General features: G+C 39.1%; 1 protein-coding gene across 3 annotated transcripts in view; it reads right to left on the reverse strand.

Moving 5' to 3' along the window:
* TAOK1 (TAO kinase 1) overlaps positions 1-20,404 on the reverse strand; it is a 165,939-nt gene that overhangs the window by 49,904 nt on the left and 95,631 nt on the right. For all 3 annotated transcript variants that reach the window (XM_024350393.3, XM_063798761.1, XM_054670112.2), the window contains 5 exons: positions 15,564-15,657; positions 13,455-13,536; positions 9,588-9,755; positions 6,791-6,994; positions 2,585-2,719 (listed from right to left, as the gene is read on the reverse strand). In XM_024350393.3, the coding sequence (XP_024206161.1) occupies positions 2,585-2,719; positions 6,791-6,994; positions 9,588-9,755; positions 13,455-13,536; positions 15,564-15,657 (683 nt within the window). The remainder of the gene's footprint in view (positions 1-2,584; positions 2,720-6,790; positions 6,995-9,587; positions 9,756-13,454; positions 13,537-15,563; positions 15,658-20,404) is intronic.

The following is a 20,404-nucleotide window of genomic DNA, read 5'->3' on the forward strand; positions in this document are numbered from 1 at the left end:
AGGTGTACAGAATTGTAAAAATTCTTCAAATTGAATACCTAAGATCTGTGCATTTTATTGTATGAAAAAAATCCAAGGCAGGAGAAGGTAGACTAAGTTATGGTATATAGCACTTATAATGAATAATATAGCTATGCTTATTTGTATTAAAAAACTACTTATGCTCTGAATATTTTAAGTGAAGTAAATGAAACTACTGGCTTTAAAAATATAAATCTCTTTCAGATTTTTGATTCATTAAATCCATAAATTTAAAATGTCCTTAATTGATTTGAGGAAGCCAAACTTTGGGAGAGAACACTTTCTTGGGAAACATTTAACTTATGCCAAGTTACCAAGAGGTTTTCCTTTGAGCTGGTCCTTCTCAACATATTTATCAAAATAGTCATGCAAAAATTAAGCAATCTTTACCACTTGCTCTGTTCAAAGTGTTATTTACATGTTGCAGAATAGTAGGAATAACCTGACTTATGGTAGGGTACTATGTTCCCGACCCCACATGTCATATAGATTCATGAACTACAGCATAGGATTTACAACATCTGCTTATTACATAGTTGAGAAGTCAGATAGCTATCATATCTTTTTTTCCCCATCATATTTTCTTTTCTTTTTTTTATTTTTTAGTTTTTGAGACAGAGTCTCGCTCTGACGCCCAGGCTGGAGGGCAATCGTGCAATCTCAGCTCACTCCAACCTCCGCCTCCTGGGTTCAAGCAATTCTCCTGCCTCAGCCTCCCAAGTAGCCAGGATTACAGGTGCCCGCCACCACGCCCAGCTAATTTTTGTAGTTTTTAGTAGAGATGAGGTTTCACCATGTTGGCCAGGTTGGTCTCGCAACCTGACCTCAGGTGATCCACCCGCCTCAGCCTCCCAAAGTGCTGGGATTACAGGTGTGAGCCACCACGCCTGGCCTCATTTCCTCATTTCCTTCCTTTCCTTTCTTCCTTCCTTTCTTTTCTCTCTCTCTTCTTTTCTTTCTTTCTTTTTTCTTCCTTTCCTTTTTTTTTTTTTTTTTTTTGAGACAGGGTCTGGCACTGTCACCCAGGCTGGAGTGCAGTGGCGTGATCTCGGCTCACTGCAACCTCCATCTCTTGGGCTCAATCAATCCTCCTGACTCAGTCTCCCAAGTATATGGGACTACAGGCACATGCCACCACACCCAGCTGAAATTTTTTTTTTTTTTTTTTTTTTTTGAGATAGGGTCTACCTCTGTCACCCAGGCTGGAGCGCAGAGGGACTATCTCAGCTCACTGCAGCCTCCGCCTCCCGGGTTCAAGCGATTCTCCAGCCTCAGCCTCCTGAGTAGCTGGGATTACAGGCACACGCCACCATGCCCAGCTAATTTTTCTATTTTTAGCAGAGACAGGGTTTCGCCATGTTGGCCAGGCTGGTCTTGAACTCCTGACCTCAGTCGATCCACTTACTTCAGCCTCCCAAATTGCTGGGATTAGAGGTGTGAGCTACCGCACCCCACCTGAATTTTGTATTTTTTGTAGAGATGGAGTTTCACCATGTTGCCCAGGCTGGTCTCAAACTCATGAGCTCAAGTGGTCCGCCCACCTCAGCCTCCCAAAGTGCTACAATTACAGGCATGAGCTACCATACCCAGCCTTTACATTATGTTTTCTAATAGCCTACTTTTCTTATGGTATCTTAATGTAATTTCATTGTATCCTTAGTATCCTTTATCATGCTTTGGTTTTACTTATCTGTCTGATTAGGATTTTAAGTGCCCCATTATAGCATCCTTGTAATGAACAGATAATCCATATTATATGGAAAATCAGAATGACATTTAGAGTATACCACATTGTACTGCTTGCCATTTCCAATATTCCCCTCTTTCTGGTGAGCCCCACATAATATATTTCCTTACTGTCCACATTCTTTTTTTTTTTTTTTTTTTTTTTGAGACAGAGTCTTGCTCTGTCGCCCAGGCTGGAGTGCAGTGGTGTGATCTCTGCCCACCGCAAGCTCTGCCTCCCAGGTTCACGCCATTCTCCTGCCTCAGCCTCTCAAGTAGCTGGGACTACAGGCTCCTGCCACCACGCCCGGCTAATTTTTCGTATTTTTAGTAGAGATGGGGTTTCATCGTGTTAGCCAAGATGGTCTCGATCTCCTGACCTCGTGATCCGCCCACTTCGGCCTCCCAAAGTGCTGGGATTACAGGCATGAGCCACTGTGCCTGGCCCACATTCTTCTTATATGGAAATACCATTCATTTCTCCTCTCCCTGCTGTGCCTAAATCCAACTAATTTTAAACACTCAAACTATTTCATAAATACTTCATTTATGCTCCTAATCAAAAGTTATCTGAATTCCTCTTTAGTGCCTTGTAGTTATCTTATTTAAGATATTCTAACATACTCGTTTTTTGTGTACGTGTCATGAAGACATTGTTAGTTTAACATTTCTCAGAGTTCTCTGAATAACATCTTTCTCTTAATAGGCACTTAAATATTAAATGAGTATTTCGTAAAATAAAACCCAAATACAAAACAATATATAGCTATACTTGAGTTTATATTGCCAAGGTCCCACATGAAAAATATATTTATCTCTAATTCGGGGAAGTACATACCAGTGATGCTGTCCGTATAGTAGCAAAGTGTTCTCGATTACGATAGTGTGATTTGTGACGAGATACTTGGGGTGGAGATTGTGGATCTGATGCTCTTGTTCTAGGATCTCCCTCTTCTCTGTAATTTTCTTCCTCCTAGGAAAAAAAAAAAAAAAAGACAATATTATGTAAGGTGAACAGTTTGTTTGAATCTTTATGGAAATTAAAGTTTAAAGACAACTTGATCAATCAATCTCAAAGACATAATTTTAAAAAGCAAAGCCAAAAAGTAGAAATGCTGGTCTTCTTTTTTCTTTAGAAACAGGGTCTCACTGTGTCACCCAGATTGGAGTACAGTGGTATGACCATAGCTCACTGTAGCTTCAACCTCCCAAGCTCAAACGATCTGCCTACCTCAGACTCCTGAGAAGCTGGAACTACAGGCACGGGCTATCAGGCCAGGCTAATTTTATTTTTTTAGAAACAAGGTCTCCCTATGTTGACTAGGCTGGTCTAGAACTCCTGGGCTCAAGCAATCCTCCCTCCTTGGCCTTCCAAAGTGCTAGGATGACAGGTGGAAGCCAATATGTCCAACTTTATTTTCAATATAATTAGAAGAAATTATTTGTACAGGGTATAAAATAGTACACAGACTCAGGACAAGAAAATGCACATGACTAGATTGACTGATTGATTTGTTTGTTGTTTGAGACAGGATCTCGCTTTGTCACCCAGGTTGGAGTGCAGTGGTAAACACTCAATGGCTCACTGCAGCGTCATCTTCCTGGGCTCTAGCGATCCTCCCACCTCAGCCTCCCAGGTAGCTGGGACCACAGGCATGCACTACCATGCCCAGCTAACTTTTGTATTTTTTGTAGAGATGGGGTTCTGCCATGTTGCCCAGGCTGGTCTTGAACTACTGGGCTCAAGCAATCTGCCTGCCTTGGCCTCCCAATATGTTGGGATTACATGCGTGAGTCACTGTGCCTGGCACATGACTAGATTTATATCCTACCGATTATATGCAAAATTGAAAAGCTTTAACATAACTTGAAAACAAAGCTGATGAAACATGTAGCCAATATAGTCAATGTTTTAAATAGGAGTAGCAGAAAATTAATTGCTCAAAGGCTCTTGGGTTTTGGAAGCAATGGAGCTATCTTTTTAATACTTCTGCCATCTGTCCAAAATAAGCAAAAACAAAAACAGTTGTAAAAAACTGAAGGACTGATATCCTTCCCTGAACTCAATTTGTTAGCTGAAGAGAACATCAGTTAAGTAGCAACCAATTAATTGTGGGAATAATCTTTTTTTTTTTTTTTTTTGAGACAGGGTCTCCATTTTGTTGCCCAGAATGCAGTGCAGTGGTATGATCAAGGCTAATTGCAGCCTTGATCTCCCAGGCTCAACTGATCCTCCACTACTCAGTGGGCCTCCACCACTCAGCCTCTTGAGTAGATGGGGCCACAGGCATATGCCACACCTGGCTGTTTTTCTTTTCTTTTCTTTTCTTTTTTTTAAAACAGATGGGGTCTCCCTATGTTGCCCAGGCTGGTCTTGAACTCCTGGCCTCAAGTGATACTCCTGAATCAGCCTCCCCAAGTGCTGGGATTATAGGAATGAGCCACAGTGCCCAGCCCATTTTAACCATTTTAAGTGGTATTAATTATACTCTCAACGTTGTATAGCTATCACCTATTACTTCCAAAACTTTTTCATCAACCCAAACAGAAACTCTGCATCCATTAGCAATAACTCTCTATTTTGACCTCCACCCAGTCTCTGGTAACTCCTAACCTACTTTCTGTCACTATGAATTTGCCTATTTTAGATATTTTATAGAAGTTTAATTATACAATATTTGTCCTTTTGTGTCTAGGCTTTTATCACTTAACATGTTTTCAAGATTCAACCATATGGCAGCATGTATTAGAACTTCATTCCTTTTTATAGCTGAATAATATTCTACTGGATGTAAAAACCACAGTTTTTTTTTTTTTTTGAGACAGTCTCATTCTGTCACCAGGCTGGAGTGCAGTGGCATGATCTCGGCTCACTGCAACCTCTGCCTCCTGGGTTCAAGCGATTCTTCTGTCTCAGACTCCTGAGTAGCCGGGATTACAGGTGTGTGCCACCACGCCTGGCTAATTTTTGTATTTTTAGTAGAGACGGTGTTTCACCATGTTGGCCAGGATGGTCTCAATCTCTTGACCTCATGATCCGCCCGCCTCGGCCTCCCAAAGTGCTGGGATTACAGGTGTAAACCACTACACCTGGCCTATAAACCACAATTTGTTAATACATCCGTTGATGAATAATTTGGGTTGTTTCCAGCTTTTAGCCATTGTACCTACTACTTTTAGATAATAACACAAGCTGTGAAGTGAAAAAGGAAGCATTCCTATTTTTTGTTTGTTTGTTTTTTGAGATACAGTCTCACTCTATCACCCAGGCTGAGGTGCAGTGGTACGATCTTGGCTCACTGAAAACCTCTACCTCCTGGGTTCAAGTGAACCTACCACCTTAGCCTCCCGAGTAGCTGAGATTAGAAGCATGCACCACCATGCCGAGCTAATTTTTAAATTTTTTTGTGGAGACAGGGTTTCACCATGTTGCCCAGGCTGTTCTCCAACTCCAGGCTCAAGCAATCTGCCCGCCTCAGCTTCCCAAAATGCTAGAATTACAGGGGTGGGCCTCTACTCCCAGCCTTAGCATTCCTGTTAATTGTTAAAAGGAGTTACCTGACTTTCCAGTATTTTTCAGAAGATTTAACATTTTATATTCAAAAGGGTAAAGAGTAATGCAGCAAACACCCACATTTCCTAAACCCAGAATCTACAGTTTTCTACAATTACATTCAGCTTTATTTTTAAGATACAGACTGGGTGCAGTGGCTCACGCCTGTAATCCCTGTACTTTGGGAGGCCAATGCAGGTGGATCACCTGAGGTTGGGAGTTCGAGACCAGCCTGGCCAACATGATGAAACTTCTTTGCTACTAAAAATACAAAAAATTAGCTGGGCGTAGTGGTGCACACCTGTAATCCCAGCTACTCAGGAGGCTGAGGAACAAGAATTGCTTGAACCCAGGAGGCAGAGGTTGCAGTGAGCCGAGATCGCGCCACTGCACTCCAGACTGGGCAACAAGAGCAAAACTCTGTCTCATAAAAAAAAAAAAAAAAAAAAAAAAAAAGAAAGAAAGAAAGAAAAAAAAGATATAAACGTCTTGGCACAGTGGCTCACACCTGTAATCCCAGCACTTTGGGAGGCTGAGGCAGGTGGATCACTTGAGGTCAGGAGTTTGAGACTAGCCTGGCCAACATGGTGAAACCCTGTCTCTACTAAGAATACAAAAATTAGCCAGGCAGGGTGGCACACACCTGTAATTCCAGCTACTCAGGAGGCTGAGGCAGGAGGATCGCTTGAACCTGAGAGGTGGAGGTTGCAGTGGGTCAAGATTGTGGCCACTGCACTCCAGCCTGGGTGACAGAGTGAGACTCCATTTCAAAAAAAAAAAAAAGATATAAACATTATGGATAACATAAAATTCACTTTTGATCATCACTCATCCCAACCATTTCTCACTCCCCAAAGGCAACCATTATCATTTTATGTGTATCCTTCCTATTTTTTAGTATTTTATTTTTCATGTAAATAATGTCAAATAATATATTTGAAGTTTCTGTACTTTTTCTTCTAATATTTTGAAATAGTTCCACATTCTTTTTGTATTCTCAAAACATGAATTTTCCAAATGGAGATAACAGGTTAGGAGTTAACAAGGCTTTTTCCATTAAAAAATGTTCCAAACTTTTTTTTTTTTTGAGATAGGGTCTCACTCTGTCGCCCAGGCTGGACTGCAGTGGTGGGATCTTGGCTCACTGCAACCTCCACCTCCTAGGTTCAAGCGATTCTCCCACCTCAACCTCCCAAGTAGCTGGGAGTATGGGAGTACAGGCACGTGCCACCATGCCTAGCTAATTTTTGTATTTTTAGTAGAGACAGGGTTTCACCATGTCGGCCAGGCTGGTCTTGAACTCCTGGCCTCAAGTGATCCACCCGCCTCGGCCTCCCAAAGTGCTGGGATTACAGGCATGAGCCACTGAGCCCAGCCATGTTCCAAACTTCGGGAAACTTCCTTATCTTCCTTCTTCCTTCTCTTAAACTAACAGATGAAGAAAACAGTTTACCAACATTGAATTTTTTTCATTGAAATCCAAATACTCACTGGTTTTAAATGGATAACAGAACTGTTAGACATCACTGTGTGGTCTCCCTCCATCATGTCTAGCTCACTCTTGTCATCTGAGACATCTGGAAGACTGTTAACACTACTGCTTTGGCTGCTGGCACTGATGGACATGCTGGGAATGGATTGATTACTTCCAACACTATTAACTGTTCCTGTCCGGCCAACACCATGATCTTGTTCCTAAAAGAAAAGGACATTCAGTTCAGTTCAAATATATATATATCTCTCTCTCTTCTGAATTCTTGACTATAAGCACCTAGCATACCACTTGGCAGACAGTCTCAGAAAGTTGGTCTATCATGAGAAATTGCTTTTATTTTCCAAGACCAGGAAGTTTATCAACTGTTAGTTTATTGAAAAACAAAAATGACCAACAAGTAAATCACAAAAAAATTCAACCAACTGTCTAAAACAAAGTCAGCTGATCAGATTTGGGTGATTTTCAAAGTACAATATTTTATCTAAATTGCTTGATATTTTAAAATAACCGTTTCTACAATACATTTCATGGGGTATATATAGAGATCCTGCTTATTTCTCAATAATTCTTGGTTAATACAAATCTCTCCTTTAAAAAAAAAAAAGCACTGGCTATTCTGGGCACAGTGCCTACGGGGTAGCCCTGCTCCATAAGGAGCATTTAAAAAAAAATAAAGTACTAGAAACTTCATTGTAGTTGTTATTCTTCTTTATTAAATCAGCCTTTCATAAGTAGATTCTTCTTTCTTCCGGAAAACATAGTCTCTAGATTACCTTTCTTGTCTTTCTTTTTTTTTTTTTTTTTGTATTTCAATAGGTTTTTGGGGAACTCTAGATTATCTTTTTACCACCAAATAATTTAACATTAATTCCTACCTCTTCTTGTGTAAACTAACAATTACATATTATATTGTTTCAAATCACAATCATAAGAATGTTTTTCTGATGTAAACGGGCAGCTGTAGTATCTGGGCACTAACATTACAGTAGTCTTACCATACCAGAATTCTTTAAGATATGCAGAATTTAATAAACACAGACACATATATAGATAGGGACTTTTCTTACATCCCCAGCCTAACACAGATGTTGTTAACAATTTAACTATATAGAATTTTATTAATTTCACTTTATTAAAGTATTTCACATATCTGAAATCATCCCAATTTTCTAGTGACTATCATTAAGAACTAAAAATAATCCCCAAACCAAAAATTGTAAGTTTATAAAGTCTTATATTTGACAGTTCATTATTTATTTAGTGATATTAAAAAGAGAAAAGAAAGTATTGAGCACGGTTTCAGAATACAAAGTGGTCTCTCTCGATGGAAAGCAATAGAAAAGAATAAAATTTTATGAATTCTGACGGGGCAAAGAAGAAACAAAATATTTAGAGGGAAAAAATAGCTTTACACATAATATACTTAATATGTATATTGCTTCATGAGGAAGTTCTATAATACTTCTATAGCAAATCTGTATTTCCATGCTCCCTAAGAGGCAACACAGAACTTGGCCTTGAGAGTAAAAGAGGTATGAATTTGAACCCATGTTCCTCTACCTACAGTGAGCAACTTAATTTATTGTGGCCTTGCTTTTGGTATCTGTAAAATGAGTATTTTAGAACAGTGTAGGCCAGGTGCGGTGGCTCACACCTGTAATCCTAGCACTTTGGGAGGCTGAGGCAGATGAATCACTTGAGGCCAGGAGATGGAGAACAGCCTGGCCAACATAGCGAAACCCCGCCTCTACTAAACATACAAAAAATTAGTTGGGTGTGGTGGCGCACCTGTAGTCCCAGCTATTCGGGAGGCTGAAGGGGGAGAATCGCTTGAACCCGGGAGGTGGAGATTGCAGTGAGCCGAGATCGTGCCACTGTACTCCAAACTGGGGCTACAGAGCAAGACCCTGTCTTTAAAAAAAAAAAAAAAAAAAAAAAAAAAAGGTGTAGATGGAATGAAATCAAGTTTCTTTGGTGACACAGTCGAATGCCTACTAACTTTCTCATGACTTCTGAGAGAGTACATTCAACCTTCACATTCTGTAATTCAAGAACTTCCAAAAGCACATCATATGGAACTGGACAATCAGTCAAAAAAGGGCTCAGGCTGGGCACAGTGGCCCATGCCTGTAATCCCAGCACTTTGGGAGGCCGAGGCAGGTGGGCCACCTGAGGTCAGGAGTTCAAGACCAGCCTGGCCAATGTGGTGAAACCCCGTCTCTACTAAAAATACAAAAAATAAAATAAAATAAAAATTAGTCAGGTGTGGTGGTGCGCGCCTATAATCCCAGCTACTCGGGAGGCTGAGGCAGGAGAATCGCTTGAACCAGGGAGGTGGAGGTTGCAGTGAGCCGAGATCATGTCATTGCACTCCAACCTGGGCAACAAGAGCAAAACTCCATCTCAAAATAAATAAAAAAATTAAAAAATAAAAAAACAGGTTCAGTGGTCAAGAAATTAGAGAAGGCCTAGACTAAACAAAGATGAACAAGTTTCTTTAACGAAGGACTTCTCAGAACCTTCATTATGACATTGTGTACCATAAAGGGGTTGGATTTAGAGCATGCAATCTAACATGATTAAAGACTTAAAAAATTTTTTTTTTAACTTTTCTTATTTCTCCAAGAAAAAAGGACCTTTTTTTATTCCTAACTGGGATTTTATAGGACCAGTGTTGAGAAAATACAACCTGGAAACCCTTGGTATATAAGGTAAATTATGGCAGGGCAAGCTGCATAAGGAAAGAAACCAATAGTGAAAATTCAATATTGGAGTCATTTTTTTATCTCTTACCTCTTCTTCTTCCTGTGCTTCTACTGCTGGTCCATTATGTGCCTCCTGGAAAAGGAGTTTCTTCATCTTTCGATACTGCAGATTGTCCAGCTCTCTTACTGCATCCTTTGTCCTCTGAATGAGATCTATTAACACGGTTTCAGGGCGCTCCCGAAGAACAAATATGTGCTAGATAGGGTAGAAGGTAAAAGGTTGATTTTTTTTTCAATTAGTGACAAGGTACTCCTTCTCAGACCCTAGAGATAATATCCTATGATAGATAATGCATGTAATCTATAGCTACATAATTCTGTTAAATTTCCTCTATTTATAAAATTATCATTTACATACATATACTCTGTGCATACATAACTATTCTTTTTCTTTATTTTGAACATAATATTTTTGTTGGCCAACTAAAAATGCAGAGTTAAAATAACTGAAGGGTCTAAACACTAAGAATTAAGTCCAATCAGAGCTCTCAAGGTTTACATATTCTAAGAACTGATGATTTCACACAAAAGACATGTTCAGCTCTGAGTCATATTTGTTTCAACAGGAATGTATTTAATGATGGTGAATTATGAAAGATGAATTTAGACACTAGATATTGGGTTCCTTTATAAGCTGTGTGAACAATATTCTTTATAAAATACTAACACAGGCTAAAAGCCATTAAATTATTACTTTTTAATCACTAGCATTTAATATAATTTCACCTTATCAAATACAAAAAGTAGAAAAAAACAATTCCACCATTATGATGATCACAGTTACATTGTAATATACTTCTTTTCATAAATTTTCTATGTATAAAATGTTTTGTAGATACATAGGTAGCATGTAAATTCCAGAAAGACATATTCTGCCATCCCTTGAGTTCTACGAAATATCCTTGAATTCTTTTTTTTTTTTTTTTTTTTTTTGAGACGGAGTCTCGCTCTGTCGCCCAGGCTGGAGTACAGTGGCGCGATTGCGGCTCACTGCAACCTCTGCCTCCCGGGTTCACACCATTCTCCCGCCTCAGCCTCCCAAGTAGCTAGGACTACAGGAGCCCGCCACCACACCCGGCTAATTTTTGGTATTTTTAGTAGAGTCAGGGTTTCACCGTGTTAGCCAGGATGGTCTTGATCTCCTGACCTCGTGATCCGCCCGCCTCGCCCTCCCAAAAGTGCTGGGATTACAGGTGTGAGCCACCGCGCCCAGCTATCCTTGAATTCTTAAGACAACTTTTACCTCCTTTGTTAGCTCAAATTTATTTCTTTTTTATGCAAAGAGTTGTAACTATGAATCACAGCCCACTGTAACCTCAAACTCCTGGGCTCAAGCAATCCTCCCACCTCAGCCTCTCAAGCAGCTAGGACTACAGGTGTGCACCACCATGTCCAGCTAATTTTATTTTATTTTTTGGGGGGTGGGGGGTAGAGTTAAACTCCTGGCCTCAAGTGACCCTCCCACCTTGGCCTCCCAAAGCATTGGAATTACACCACTGCGCCCAGCCTCTATACACTATTTTATTCAATTTTCACAGTCATAAGTATTATTATTTTAGCTGGGCGCAGTGGCTCATACCTGTTATCACAGCACTTTGGGAGGCCAAGGCAGCCAGATCACTTGAGGCCAGGAGTTCAAGACCAGCCTAGCCAATAGTGAAACCCTAAAAATATAAAAAATTAGCAGGATGTGGAGGCATAGGCCTGTAATCCCAGCTACTCGGGCGGCTGAGGCACGAGAATCACTTGAACCTCAGAGGCAGAGGTTGCAGTGAGCTGAGATCATGTAACTGCACTCCAGCCTGTGTGACAGAGCAAGACTCTGTCTCAAAAACAAAAAAATAATAATTATTATTATTTCAAACTCATAAACATAATGCCTGTAGAATATTTCATCAAATGTTTGTGCCCAAATCACTTAACCATTACTCTAATTTGGGGCAGCTATTTCTAATTTTTAATTCCATGATAAATAGCTTCATACATTAAAATTTTTTATTAGTTTTTTTCTTTATGATAGACTGCAACAGAAATGTAATTAGTCCAAAAGATAAGAAGCTCATGATAACTATTTCCTATCATTTCAAATAGGGCTGTGATAATATACACTAGGGGCCAGGCAAATGAATACTATTAATATATGCAGACTTAGGATCTAATCACCAAATACTAGTGGGCTGGGTTACTACTACCTGAATTAGAAAGGCTTCTTTTGCTTCTATTTGGCAAATGTAAGAAGCCAGTCACATTCTTCCTTTTTTTTTTTTCGAGATGGAGCTTCCTCTTATTGCCCAGGCTGGAGTGCAATGGTGCGATCTCAGCTCACCACAACCTCTGCCTCCTGGGTTCAAGCGATTCTCCTGCGTCAGCCTCCTGAGTAGCTGGGATTACAGGCATGCGCCACCATATCCGGCTAATTGTGTATTTTTAGTAGAGACAGGGTTTCTCCACGTTGCTCAGGCTGGTCTCGAACTCCCAACCTCAGGTGATCCACCCGCCCCGGCCTCCCAAAGTGCTGTGATTACAGGAGTGAGCCACCGCGTCCGGCCATTCTTACTTTTTCTTTAGTTTGATGTGTACCACTATTTACAATATTGTCTTCTTCTTTCTTTCTTTTTTTTGGAGACACAGTCTCACTCTATCGCCCAGGCTAGAGTACAGTGGCACGATCTTGGCTCATTGCAACCTCTGCCTCCTGGGGTTCAAGCTTTTTGTGCCTCCGCCTCCTGAGTATTTGGGACTACACGAGTCCACCATCACACCCAGCTAATTTTTGTATTATTAGTAAAGACAGGGTTTCACCATTTTGGCCAGGCTGGTCTCAAACTGCTGACCTCAAGTGATCCGCCCGCCTCGGCCTCCCAAAGAGCTGGGGTTACAGGCGTGGGCCACCGTGCCCAGCCTACTATTTACCATATTGTTTCATCCAAAAACATAAAACCTTATATTTCTTTATTTTTTATTTTTTTGAGAAGGGGTTTCACCCTTGTTGCCCAGGCTGGAGTGCAATGGTGCAATCTCGGCTCACCACTACCTCCGCCTCCCAGGTTCAAGCGATTCTCCTGCCTCAGCCTCCCGAGTAGCTGGGACTACAGGCATGCGCCACCACGCCCAGCTAATTTTTGTATTTTCAGTAGAGACGGGGGGTTCACCATGTTGGCCAGGATGGTCTTGAACTCTTGACTTCGCGATCTGCCTGCCTCAGCCTCCCAAAGTGCTGGGATTACAGGCGTGAGCCACCGCGCCTGGCTAAGCTATGTTTTATCAACTTTGAAATAAGACATTGTTCCACATGAATTAAAATTTATAACTCATGATTATATTCTTGCACATATTAAGTATTGAGCTATTTGAATACTTAACTACATATTCTATTTAGACATGGTAAGAGCAGCTAATCAATTTGAAAAACAAAATACAAAAATTTAGTATCTAAGAAAAGTTATCAGAAACAACGGCATAAAAAACTAGTATTTTATTAAAAACTAGTAGAGTATACTTAATCCTAATTCAGAATCAAATAATAAAACACATTCTTTACAATCATTTCTTAGGGGTAAGAACAAATTTAAAGTATAATGGAACTGATGGCTCACGCCTGTAATCCAAGCCCTTGAGAGGCTGAGGCAGGTGTGGATCACTTGAGCCCAGGAGTTCGATATCAGCCTGGGCAATGTGGCAAAGCCCCACTTCTAACAAAAATACAAAAATTAGCCGGGTTCAGCGGCGTGTGTCTGTAGTCCCGGCTACTTGGGAGGCTGAGGTGGGAGGATCGCTTGAGCCTGGGAGGTCAAGGCTGCAGGAGACGTGATTGTGCCACTGCACTCCAGCCTGGGTGACAAAGTGAGGCCTTGTCTTAAAATAAAATAAATAAATAAACTATAATAGAACTGACCTTTAAAAGTTCCTCTGATGTAGGTCGATCTTGAGGGATTTTCTGGAGGCAAGAATCTACAAAGTTGCGAAAATAATCAGACCTATTGTAAAGGAAAGTATCAAGTGAACACATTGCTATTTCCTTTAAAAATACATTCACAAATTAAGACACGTGCCTATTGGTGGGAGGGGAAATGGAAAGGGAATGATTAAAAAAAAGCAGAGACTATATAGTTTCATATAAGTCTATGAAGATCTATCTAAAGCAACCAATGAATGTTCACCATTTTCCAAAGATAAATTCACACAGATTACTTTAAAATCCTGCTCCTACATATTTAAATATCACAACTCATATTACTATATTGAGGCAAAATGAGGGAAGCCTATCTACTTTTTTTTTTTTCTTTCAAACCCAAGATAACATTCCTTTCTATTTTCCTTTTTGCTAAGCCTTTCTTATAATAAGCTCTTTCTTATTTGCCCCTTGGATCTTCTTCTATATAGCATGTTTCAGAATATCACTCTATCTGCTCTGGAGAGAGTGTTTTTATACCTGAGTATTTGGTGCCCCTGAGCAAATGGATAAGACTTCCATTAAACCTAGAAAACCAATTAAGATATTTTTAAAAACGTTAGAAGTCTGTAACACATTATTATATAGTGTTATTGACAAGAGTTCAGTAAGGCAGTAAATAATTACTCCATCAATGTTTGTCTCCAATATTCAAATAAGATTTTAAGTTCCTTGTAGGCAAGAATTCTTTTATAAATCTCCAAGTCTCAAACACAGTGTAAAGACAGTCTGTGTTCAATATATTTATTACTTATATGTATCAACTATGGTTTCAATGTTTTTGTTTCTCCAAAACTGATGTTGAAACTTAATCTCCAGTGCAACAGTGTTGGGAGGTGGGGCCTAATGCGAGTTGTTCAGGTCATGAATGGATTAATTCTGCTATAAAAAGGGCTTGTGGGAGAGGGTTCTCTCTCTCCTGCTCTCTGCCATGTGAGGACACAATGTTTCTCCCCTCCAAAGGATGCAGAGTTAAAGGCACTATCTTGTAAGCAGGAGGACCAGGTCCTAACCTGCCAGTGCCTTGGTCCTGGACTTCCCAGCCTCCAGAAAGTGAGAAATAAATTTCTGTTCTTTATAAATTACCCAGCCTCTGATACTCTGTTACAGCAGCACAAAATGTACTAAACCATACCATAACACTAAACTCAGTGTCAAAAGATTCGTTCTATATAATTCTAAACACAAAGTAGAGTTATATAGAAAGAATCTTTTGGCACAGAGTTTTAGCATTATTAGTTTAGTAGAGTTATATGGCACATTCTTAAGTGGCAAAGACTTATATGAATGTGCCATAATTATGTACTCTTTAAATAATTAAGTACCCCTAATTTATATGTCTGTGAATTTCAAAATATTTATTAAATATGCTAAATATCCCCCTAGAATTTATCGAATGCTAGGTACACCTGAGGAATTAATTTTCTACTACAGTTTTATACTGTTGATAAAAATCCTAGTTTTCTAAAATTGTCAATCTGTTGTCCATAAACCTCTTTACATGAATGAACTAAATTTTAACAAATCAAGGAAGTCCTAGAAGGAATATCAGATAAAACTGAATAACAAATATGATAATTAGAGTGATCCCAATATTTTTAATTACCTGGTAATTTTGATAAAGTCAAATCATTTTACTTATATTTTTATATCATATAAATTATAAACCATCCTCCAATCAAATATCACTATAGGTTGTAATAATACATATATTTTAGTTATAAAATATTAATGCTTAAATGCTATTTATTATTTAATTAGGATTAGGTATTCCTAAATTTAAAGAGAAAGTAAAATACAAATTCTTGTAAAATGAATACTTTTTGCATTCATGTGACATCATCCATCCTTTTCTGAACTCAGTTATACGTATGCCATGAAATGGAAACATGATAAAGAATAAATATATTTAAAAGGGTTAAATACATCTATTTTAATATCTTATAAGGTGATACATTTTACCTAACTGAAATTAAATCACTTTGATAACAGATTATGAAAAAGCATTTCATTTATTCAACACTGAGCAATATATATATTAACAATACTCACCATTCATTAGACTGTAGTGTAGGGGATTCATTTTGGGCTATGTGATATAAGGCACTCATTGCATTCATATTAAATAAAGGAGGCTTCCTTTCCGCTGTAAAAGAAAGGAAACATTCCTGTTAAAATAGGTTCCAGGGGTACTCAAGTCCTGGGCACGTTTTTCCTTTTTTTTTTAAATGATTTTATTTTGAAACAATCTTAAACTTACACAAAAAATTGCAAGTAGAGTTCAAAGAGCTTTTTTTTTTTTTTTTTCTGAGATAGGGTCTTGCTCTGTCACCCAGGCTGGAGTGCAGTGGCACAATCTCGGCTCACTACAGCCTTGACCTCCTGTGCTCAAGCAATCCTCCCACCTCAGCCTCCCGAGTAGCTGGGACCACAGGTGTGCACCACCATGCCCAATTAAGTTTTGTATTTTCTGTAGAGATGGGGTTTCACCATGTTGCCCAAGATGGTCTTGAACTCTTGAGCTCAAGTGATCCTCCCAACTCAGCCTCCCAGAGTGCTGGGATTACAGGTGTGAGCCGCTGCACCCAGCCTCCAAGAACTTCTTCAAATAATCAATTGAGAATAAATTGCTGACCTGAAGCCTCACCATCTTTAATATATACTTGAGTGTATATTTCCTGTAAAGAAGAACATTTTCCTAAAGCACCGTAATACATCCATTAAATCAGGTCATTTAATAGTGACATAAGACTACACTACATTCAAACTACATTCAAGTTTCATTCAAATGTCCCAATAATATCCCGTGTAGCAATAATGAGCTTTGAGTATTGGCAATCTTCAAGGAATTTGTTCATTTTATCCAAGTTGTCAAACTTATTGACAGAAAATTGTTCATATTTCCCCATTACTCTTTTAATATCCACACTGATTTTCTCTACTGTTTTTCAGTTTTCTATTCAACTGATCTCTGCTTTGATCTTTATTATCCTCTACCTTCTGCTTATTTTGTGTTCAATTTGCTCTTTGTTTTAGTTTAAGGTAAAAGTTGAAGTCATGACTTTGACAAATTGAAGTATGGTCGCCTTTCTGTATCTGTAGGTTCTGCGTCCACAGACTGAACCAACCAACTGAAATATTTCAACCATAGACTGAAAATATTTGGCGAAAAAAAGTTTTAACAATTAAAAAATTAACAATTATTATTATTATTATTTTTTTTTTTTGAGATGTGGTTTCACTCTTGTTGCCCAGCCTGGAGTGCAATGGCACGATCTTGGCTCACCACTACCTCCACCTCCCGGGTTCAAGCGATTCTCTCCTGTCTCAGCCTCCCGATTCTCTCCTGTCTCAGCCTCCCGAGTACCTGGGATTACAGGAGTGCGCTGCCACGCCTGGCTAATTTTATATGTTTAGTAGAGACAGGGTTTCTCCATGTTGATCAGGCTGGTCTCAAACTCCCAACCTCAGGTGATCCACCCGTCTCGGCCTCCCAAAGTGCTGGCATTACAGGTGTGAGCCACTACGCCCAGCCAAAAATACAAATTTTTAAGACAGCTACTTACATGGCATTTATATTGTATTAGGTATTATAAGTAATCCAGAGATTATTCAAAGTATATGGTAGGATATGCATAGGTTATATGCAAAAACTACACCGTTTTATATGAGACTTAAGCATCTGCACATTTTGTTATCTGAGGGGGTTCTGGAACCAATCCTCTGAAGATTCTGAGATATACAGGACTCCTGAATGTCCTTCAGTTTGAGATTTTCTGACATTTCCTATTATTAGAGTTAGGCTAAACACCTTTGGCAGGAGTATCACAGAGGTAATGCTATAATTTATATCCTATGAGGCGGCACATGATTTTGAGAAGTTCTGTTACTGATGGTATTCACTTTGATCACTTGGTTAAGGCCCATGTCTGCCAGTCTTCTTCATGATAAAGTTTCTCTTTTCTCCTTTGTAATTAATAAGCATTTTGTAAGATGGTACTCTGAATCTACATAAATATTCTGCTTCTCATGAAACTTTCAACTTTATTCTTTTATTTATTTATTGTATGGAGTCACAGATTTTTTATTTTATTTAATAAGTTATATCATTTATTTTGATGTTCAAATTATCCCATATTTGAACAGTAGAAACCTTTTTAAGCTGGCTTGCGTCTTTTGGACATGGCCCCATTATTATTTGGTTACTTTCTTGCTTTCTGGTACACTAAGATGTCCTAGCTTCATCTTGTGCTTTCCCTAGCCCAGACCCTGGATCAATCATTTCTCCAAGGGGCTGTTGTGCTAGGTGTGCTTACTGCTACTGGGGTGTCACTGCTCTCAGACACGCTCAATGAACAGAGTTGGGAATATATACATGTACATAATACATTTATACACCTATCTGTACAAATACATGATGTATATTGAATACTTATATTTGAAAACAATAAATTTACTACAATATCTCAAATTCCAATCCAACACCATAGTGTTTATTTGACAATGAGAGAAACCCTGCTCTCATTATCCTTAATACTTTTTTTTTTTTTTTGGAGACACAGTCTCGCTCTGTTGCCCAGGCTGGAGCGCAATGGCACAATCTTGGCTCACTGCAACCTGTGCCTCCCAGGTTCAAGCAATTCTCCTACCTCAGCCTCCTGAGCTGGGACTACAGGCATGGGCCACCATGCCCGGCTAATTTTTGTATTTTTAGTAGAGATGGGGTTTCACCATGTTGACTAGGCTGGTCTTGAACTCCTGACCTCAGGTGATCTGCCCGCCTTGGCCTCCCAAAGTGCTGGGATTACAGGCATGAGCCACAGCAACTGGCCCTTAATATATTTTTCTATCTGATAAATTCCTCCTATGTAACCAATATCCCATCTTTGTGACCATCTTCTCTCTGCTTAAACAGATGCCCTCCTTTCTCTGTTCAAATTCTGAATCCCCATTCCACTTCACCTCTTGGTCACTAAGCCTTTTAAATGGTATACCGTCAATATATCAAACCTGTATCAAACTAGAACATATCTTTTTAATTTTGTCATTCACTATTAAATTAAAAATCTCTCAATTTTATCAAAGAACATTAAACTTGCCTAAAAATCACAGAAGAGATTCACCAAATTTACAATGTGTTAGACTCTCATAAATTCAAATAACTTTTTTTTTTTTTCTTGAGTCAGATCTCACTCTGTCACCCAGATCAAAGTGAAGTGGCACGATCTCGGCTCACTGCAGCCTCCGCCTCCCCGGTTCAAGAGATCCTCCTGCCTCAGTCTCCCAAGTAGCTGGGATTACCGGGATGCGCCACCACGCCCAGCTAATTTTTGCGGTTTTAGTATAGATGAGGTTTCACTATGTTGGCCAGGCTGGTCTAAAACTCTTGACCTCAAGTGATTTGCCCGCCTTGGCCTCCCAAAGTGCTGGGATTACAGGCATAAGCCACTGAACTGCACTCAGCCAAATATTTTTTATCTCAAATTTTTATAAGCTACTACTAAACTTTTTTTCTTTTTTTGAGATAAAGTCTTGGTCTGTCACCCAGGCTGGAGTGCAGTGGCGCGATCTTAGCTCACTGCAACCTTGACCTCCTGGGCTCAAGTGATCCTCTCACCTCAGCCCCCAAGCAGCTGAGACTACAGGTGCATGCCACCATGCCAAATTAATTTTTTTTGTATTTTTTGTAGAGATGGGGTTTCTCCATGTTGCCCAGGCTGGTCTCCAACTCCTGGGCTCAAGCGATCTTCCCACCTTGGCCTACTAAAGTGCTGCAATTAGAGGCATGAGCCACCACTTAATTTTAAACCAAATTTATTTTAAGTTAGAGATACTATTTCTTATTATCTTGTGCATGTTTCTAAAACGTCTCTACCCATAAATTTGGATTGCTTCTGTAAAATTAATACCTCCAAAACTCAAGAGGAAATTAGATGAAACTGAGATAGAAGAACTGAACGGTCTAAAAAGTAAATCTCAGAAACAATGTCCAGTGATAAAATTTCCAGAGAAAGAGTTCAAATTATATATACTTATACAGAAGAGTAATCACCAAAGGGTGAGATAAATGGGTTCAAATTTTACTATTTTCATTTATTCCTCTCAATGGGAAAAATGACTATGTGTACTTTTGTTTCCTGTTTTATTTTAATTTAATTAATTTGTTTGTTTAGAAAGGGCCTCACTCTATCACCCAGGCTGAAGTGTAGTAGCATAATTATAGCTCACTGCAGCCTCAAACTCCTGGGCTAAAGGGGGTCCTCCACCTCTGCCTCCCGAGTAGCTGGGACTACAGGTGTGAGGTTACCGTGCCCAGCTTATTTGTCTTGTTTTTGGTAGAGACAAGGTCTTGCTATGCTGCCCAGGCTGGTCTCAAACTTCTGGCTTTAAGCAATCCTTCCGCCTTGGCCTCCCAAAGTGCTAGGATTACAGATGTAAGCCACTGTATCCAGCTGAGAGTAGAACTATGAATAATTTATTTTCTTTTCGCTCCTTTTGTATTTCTATAATTTTATACCCTAAACATATATTTATGTAATTAAAAATGGTAAATTATATTTTTATAAAGATTATATAATCATGCAGCTTGAATAACAACAAACTAAGAATTTTCATCAGATTAACTATAAAGAAACATGTAAGCAAACCCACTCATGAAAAATTATGTATTATAAGATTTCTTGGTATTAAGACATAACCAAGTAATTTCAACCTTTGTGACACTAAAGCAAGAGTCATATCTACTCACAACTATGTTTATCAAGACCAATAATGGTAAAATTGATGTAAATTTTTTCTATTACCTATACTGTAAGAAAATGGTTTGCTTTAATTTGCTATCCTTAACTCTTCCAAAGTAGAAAAGGATATTATCATAAATATGTGTCCCAAGA

This window comes from Pan troglodytes, chromosome 19, assembly GCF_028858775.2.
Source record: "Pan troglodytes isolate AG18354 chromosome 19, NHGRI_mPanTro3-v2.0_pri, whole genome shotgun sequence".
Lineage (NCBI taxonomy): Eukaryota > Metazoa > Chordata > Mammalia > Primates > Hominidae > Pan > Pan troglodytes.